General features: G+C 34.9%; 1 protein-coding gene across 1 annotated transcript; it reads left to right on the forward strand.

The window, feature by feature from the left end:
* The first annotated feature begins 4,789 nt into the window (after nt 1-4,789).
* Nucleotides 4,790-6,393, forward strand: LOC146955421 (magnesium transporter MRS2-3-like). The gene is made up of 2 exons (XM_085721440.1): nt 4,790-5,643; nt 5,823-6,393. The coding sequence occupies exons 1-2, from the start codon at nt 4,996-4,998 to the stop codon at nt 6,081-6,083; spliced, it is 909 nt and encodes a 302-aa protein (XP_085577566.1). The 5' UTR covers nt 4,790-4,995; the 3' UTR covers nt 6,084-6,393.
* Nucleotides 6,394-6,672: the final 279 nt, after the last annotated feature.

The raw sequence follows: 6,672 nt of genomic DNA on the forward strand, positions 1-6,672 counted from the left end.
CACATGAGTTTTAGGCGAAGTGATACACAAGTCCTTCAATAAGTAAGGCAGCCATTGATGAAGTTCACAAGTTTCAGCGCCAAGAGCTCGATACTCATCTTCACTAGAGGATCGAGAAATAGTTGTTCGCTTCTATGTCTTCCTTGAAATCAGCGAAGATCCTAGGTGTTGTTTGGGCAATGAATTGACTAAGTTACTGAACAATGTAGCTGGTGTTTGGGCATGATTTGGCGAGATATAACAAGCGTCCAATTAGTCTTTTATAGGACGGAACATCAGAAAAACCTGGCCCATTATCCCGGCGAAGTTTGATTGAAGGATCATAAGGAGTATCGATTGGTTTGCAATTCAAATAGTCAATATCAGATAGTAAATCCATGCAATACTTGCATTGACATAAGAATATAGCTTGCTTAGATCTTGCAACCTCTAATCCTAGGAAATATTTGAGCTCGTCAAGATCCTTGATCATCAAAAGAATGATTAAGACCAGCCTTGAATTTGAAGAATTCATGCAAGAAAGTTCATGCTAAAATGACATCATCCACATACACAGTAGAAGTAAAAGAAGTTGGGGTGAGTTTTGTGAAGAGGGAGTGATCTGAATGAGCTTGTGAATAACCTTGGACAAGAAGCAAAGCTGTGAGCCTCTCATACCATTTTTTACTAGCATGGTTGAGTCCATTCAAAGATTTGAGAGAGATATTATTCACCATGATGGAAGGCATTATTAAGATCCAACTTATGTAAATGCTTATTATGGATAGAGGAGAGAGATAAAAGCATTCTGCCAATAGTGAGCTTAGCTACAGGTTAAAATGTGTCAAAATAGTCTAAGCCTTCAATTTGATTGTAGTCTTTGACCACCATTCTAGCTCTGAATCATTCCACAAAACTATCATCTTTATGCTTAACCCTGTAAACCTATTTGTTTATAGGTTTAACATTGGGAGGAAGATCAACCATTAGCCTGGTACCATTGTTTTTCAAGGCAGTTAGTTCAGTCTCCATATCTTTGACTCATCATTTAGATTTTGAAGCCTCAACATAAGCTTTTGGTTTAGTATATGAGGAAACAAACAAAGCAAAGCAAGAATGTGATGGTGATAATTTGGAATAGGAAACAAAAGGAAAATGAGATCAAGAACAAAACGAAAATGAATATGTAACTCAATCTATTGAACGAATTGATGTATCTTCAAGTTAGTTACTTGAATCCTTTATATAAAAATGAAAGGCTAACTGGTTAACTTGCCTAACAAGTTAGCAGTTGTAACTAACTAAACTAGCTATATTAGTGTGTTTGTGATCTTCTGATTCAAAAGTTCCTTCTTTTTCTGCCAAAAAATTGATGTCTAGGTTATTACAAGGAAACCAAGAATTTATAAGATGAGGTACAAGATCTGCTTTATGCACCTCTCCTTCCATTCCAATTGTTATGTATGAATTGGCAAAATTTGTTTCTTATTATTTAAAAAATAAATAAAAAATACCACATTTTTTTCTTGGCATATGATTCCTGTGCTTCTAAAAGAATTGACATATTTTCTTTCACATTGTTATTGCTACATAAGATTGTCATAGCATCATAAGATTGATCCAGAGATTATTCATGTGGAAAGATGAAGGGACATACATTAATTATTTACCTGATTGTAGTTTGTGCTCTTTTCATGTCTACATGTTCATTTGTTTACATGACATAATGAACATCCACCAACTTTATTATTGATAACAAAAATGGTTTTTATTAAAGATTAAACAATTAGAGCCGGTTCTCTTAGAATCACTTGGTTGAAAATTTACGCTTCAACCTTAGTGGTTTAGTTTCGATACTAGGACACACCTAAAAAAAAAATTAAACAATTAGAAACAGACACTGTTACATACGTACATTATATTAAAAGTTTAACTCATTTTCAAATAAATTTTACAAATAATTTTAAAACAAAGTGAAAGCTGTATGAACTGTATATGTAGCCAAGGGTTAAAGGGTAGGCCTAACTTATGTGAATCCTTAATTACATTACCCTCCAACATATGTTTAATAAATTGGTAATGCACATCAAATGGTCCAACCGTATAACTTCCTTGTTTCTCTATGCATTCAAAACAATAGTGGTAGTAGAGTGAATTGATTCCTCTTTGCTATTTTCATCAAATATCACTTTTTCCTAGTCTCTCTATATTTTCTCTTCCAAGCAATAATGCACAATTCAAAGCAGGTTATAAAAATGGAAAAAACACAAGGAGTGAAAGCAATGTAAGCACAAAGAGTGAATTTAGCAGATTAAGAAAGTTTTTCAAAGCAATGATAATTTCCTTTTTCTTTCGGTGAAAACCACGTAACAAGCCTATTACCTATGTAACCAAAAAAAAAAGCCTATTACCTGAAAAATTAAATCTTGTTACCTTTCTTGGGGCTAGGTTCAAGCTTTATTTTCCTTGTCCTAACATAAGCATAAGTTTTATTTTTTGGGAAATGTTAACTTGTGCCCTTAAGCCACAAGATAAGGAACCCAACATAGTAACTTTTTGTTGGAATGTGTGCATTCAATTTAATTTTTGAATTTATAATAAATAGAATGCACAAAATTTGAGGGAATATTTCTACTTTTAGATTCCTTATCTTGTGCCCTAAGGGCACAAGTTAACATTACCCTTATTTTTTATAGCAAAATTCACCTTAGCCTTAGAAGCTTGTTCTAATTTTTACTTAAGCGAAGACATATTTTGGGGCAAAGTAGGATATCTTTCACAATTAGAAAAATTCATCGAAGTCATGGAGGTTTTAGCTTCAATAACCTCTTTTTGATATTGCTTACAATTTAAGGGAGTTTAACTCATTTGAAGTTTTAAAATTTGAATTTTAATTGAAAGAATGATCATTCTTTAAAAATATATTTTCTTAATTCCACTTTTAGCTTATTTGTGTAATTCTAAACAAGAGGTTTAAATTTATCATAAGTTCTGAACTTCATCTAGGTGTGCCCTGCCAATATAAATATGACAGTTGGCAAGGCAATTGGATCAAGTTCATAACATCATCTTGGAACACATTCCTTTTCATAATCATTCAAATTATAAATTCAACATTTAATTGCGTTTTCTAACTCATCTCCCCAATTCAACATTTATCGTTTATACGGTTTACATGCAATGTTTGTATATATGTCATTTCATTTCATCTATAAAAAATTCTAATCATACTGAAACATCAATTTATGTTTACTTTAAACAAGTCTGAGAATGAGAGCAAAAAGTTTTAACATAAGACAAAACTAAATGATACTTAGCTGTTGTTGGTATAATGGTAGTTAACTATCGCTGGTCAGCCAACGACAATTAACTACCATCGAGGGCATTATGATATTTTAATGGTGCGAGAGAACAATTATGTATGTGGGATGAACAACTTTCATCCATGGTTTGGTCTGGATTGGACTTTTAATCGTATCATCCCGAATCAAACCTAATGTCCAGCCCTATCAACTGTCAATTTTGTACCAAACACGTGGTCCCCACCTTACTCTATCTCACGCGTCTTGAGAATCAACTCATTTAACTCTTAAATTAAATTGGGAAATGTTAACCGGTGCCCCCGGCGCACTGGTTAAGGAAGCAAATATAGTAATATTTGCATTGGAAGTTGTGTAATCAATGCATTAAAAGCATAAAAAATATCTTTTTTTTTTATTTTCAATTTCTTCTTTTGGCTTCCTTAACCAGCTGGTTAACATGACCCAAAATTGAAAATTCACCTTTTCACCTCCAAGTAACTCCACCTGTCCCTCTCCCATTGGCTCTTCCAACCTCATTTCCTCCAAACGGATCCCACAAAATTGAGAACCTACAAAGGTACCCTGTAGACCCACCTTTTGCACCCTTCCGTCCATAGTAACAGAATTCGCTTGGTTGGTCGGCGAACCGCGAATTGGTTCGCGGTACTTTTGCGTATCGGTTCTCCCAAATTCGTGAAAACAAGCGAACCATGAGTACCCGCAGAAATTCTTGAGTTGGAGAACTGTGAGTTGTGGAACAAAGCTGTTGCATGAGAGTGAGAAGAGCACGAGCAAGAGAGAGTGGTGAATGAAGAAAGAAGAAACCTAGATCTGTTAGATTGTTGCAGCCGCTTTCACGTTAGTGAAGAAGATGATATGAAACTAGGGTTAACAGATTGGACTTCTCTCTTACTGGACCGGTTTTTTTTTATATTGGGCTTTGTTAAATTTGGCCCAATGAAGAATTACCACAGAAAACGTATGGCATAGTAATTTTCTTTAAGCGTAAACTCTTTTTTTGAACTAAAATACTTTTTTTTTTTACCAAAACTACCTTCCAAAATAATTTTATTGCCCTCCAAAAAAAAAAATTTATTGTTATATTAATAAAAAAAAGCTTAATACTCACTAATAAATTTGAAGTTTTGTTTAAAAATTCTAGTAAAAAAAATACTCTTCTTAAAACTTTATTGATAGATTACTATATTTAATAAGGTATTATTAGGACTACGAACCGAAGCGTACCGAAGCTCGATACCCCTATACGTACCGAATTATTCTCATGTAGCGTACCTTGAAAATTTAACACTAGTGGAGTAAATTGATTCATCTTTGCCTTTTCCATCTAATGTCACCTTTTCCATACAATCAATAATTCACAACCGAAAGAAGCAGGAGGTTAAAATTAACTCAATTTCCAAGGAATATTTTTGAAAAACACACAGAGTGAAAGCAATGTAAAAATAATAAACTCTGTAGTTATGAATGCCTTGTTCTTCATCACACATGATAAATCATCAACTGTTCTTTCTTTTCTCTTCTTTCTACGAGTCAAATAGAAGGTTAGTCTGGTAGTTTGATTTGGTACGTTGAAAAGTTGGTGACATATAACATACACTTCTCATTTAACTCACTTCCATACACTTCTCATTTTCATTCCAAGTTTGCTTTTGTTTTCTTCAACTATTTCTCGTCTCAAACCGAAGGTTAGAATATGAAAACCCAAGCAAACTCACACCTGATACGGATAGAAGAAGTTCGGCAATGGCTGTCAGTCGACCATACCGGAGGTGCACATGTGTTTGAGGCCGGAGAGCGTGATATCATGAGGCGCACTGGCAGCACCTTATATGATGTTAGAAGAATCCTTGGCAATGACCTCTTTTCCTTCCCTTCTACGTATTCCCCTGTTTTTGGACGAGGGAGAGCGATCATCATGAATGTTGAACCCATCCAAGTCTTCATCACCGCCGACGAAGTTATCCTCCGAGACCCTTCTTCAGATACCCCTTTTGTTCAGGGACTTCAAGCAAGGATACGTAACCGCAACACAATCACCACTCCGTTTGAACTCGTAGTGCTTGAGGCATGTCTTGAGGCATCTTGCAGCGTGTTGGAGAACGAAGCAAAGATGCTAGAGCAAAAGGCACATGCTCCTTCTCTTTATAAATTTATGAGTCGGTTGATTGACATAACCAACCGTGTTCAAATAGTGAGAGAGGGATTGGCACGTTTTCTGTTTGATGAATCAAATATGGCTACCTACTCCACTGCCAACGACAAATTTGTCGTTAAGGAGCTGAAGATGCTCTTGGAAGCATACTACTTTCAGATTCTCAGTATTCTCAACAAACTCTCCAAGGTACCTTTCTATTTCCTTTTTCCTTGTGCTATTAGCATCTACAGAAACTAGTTACAACTTCGTGTTACTGATGTTTCTATCTGATATGGTTATTATCTGTGATAGCTTGACAGAATCTAATTATTAACGAATTGACTTACTGACTGACACTTTCTTATTTGTTGGTTGTCATGTTCAAGATGAGGAAATATTTCGATCACATGGAGGATAAAAAACTGAACCATCGCGAACAATTTGTAGCTACATTGTTCACAGCAATTCTTGTACTGCTTGCATATACTGTTGTGACTAGTATTTTTCGCTTGTATATTGCCTCATATGACCCCAGATTTTTTGGAACGAAAGCATATTTCTGCTATGTTGGTGGCTGCATTGCTCGGGTCATATTCTTGTATTGGGCTGCCATTGCTTGGTGGAAGCAGAAACGCAAGTTGGAATAAGGTGTCATGCATTGTGCATAATGTAGTTTAATTGGAAAATATCTTTCCACTACTTTTTCTTGTACAATGTTGTGTGGACGGTCTGGAACATTTGGTTTTATGTAATACTTGTTGGTAGTTCTTGTTATTAGGAGAGATTAAGCTTGACACCCAAAGATGTTTCGTTATTAGGAGAGATTAAGATGTTTTTCATTATAATTTGATTTAGCATGAAGTACTGGTGTAGTTTGATTTGTTTTGTTACATAATTTGTTATTTTTTGGGGCAGAAATTATAGGCTGAATGTTAAGATGATGGAGGCTGCTTATTTAATTTTTATGGTATGCTTAAACATAGATATGAGTCCTTACCTTGGTCAAGTTGATGTGATGCTTAGACCATCCACAATGGAGCTCTCCTATTTGGGTGCTTAAGTGGGCCACACATGTACACATCGTTCATTTTATAAATTTTTAATGTCAATACATAAGCACCCAATTTCTCCAACCCAGCACCACAACAAAATTTATTAATAGACCCCACAAATAGCTATATTGTTACATTTCTAAAACACTCATTTATTTCATTAGAAAATATTAAATGACATTCA

This window comes from Medicago sativa, chromosome 1 (assembly GCF_051527215.1).
Source record: "Medicago sativa cultivar Bolivia chromosome 1, Bolivia_mono, whole genome shotgun sequence".
NCBI classification, from domain to species: Eukaryota; Viridiplantae; Streptophyta; class Magnoliopsida; order Fabales; family Fabaceae; genus Medicago; species Medicago sativa.

Bases quoted from the DNA above. Each gene is read 5' to 3' on its own strand.
- LOC146955421 (XM_085721440.1), top strand. From the start codon at position 4,996: ATGAAAACCCAAGCAAACTCACACCTGATACGGATAGAAGAAGTTCGG. The intron at 5,644-5,822 runs GTACCTTTCTAT...GTCATGTTCAAG, and splicing joins TTCTCAACAAACTCTCCAAG to ATGAGGAAATATTTCGATCA.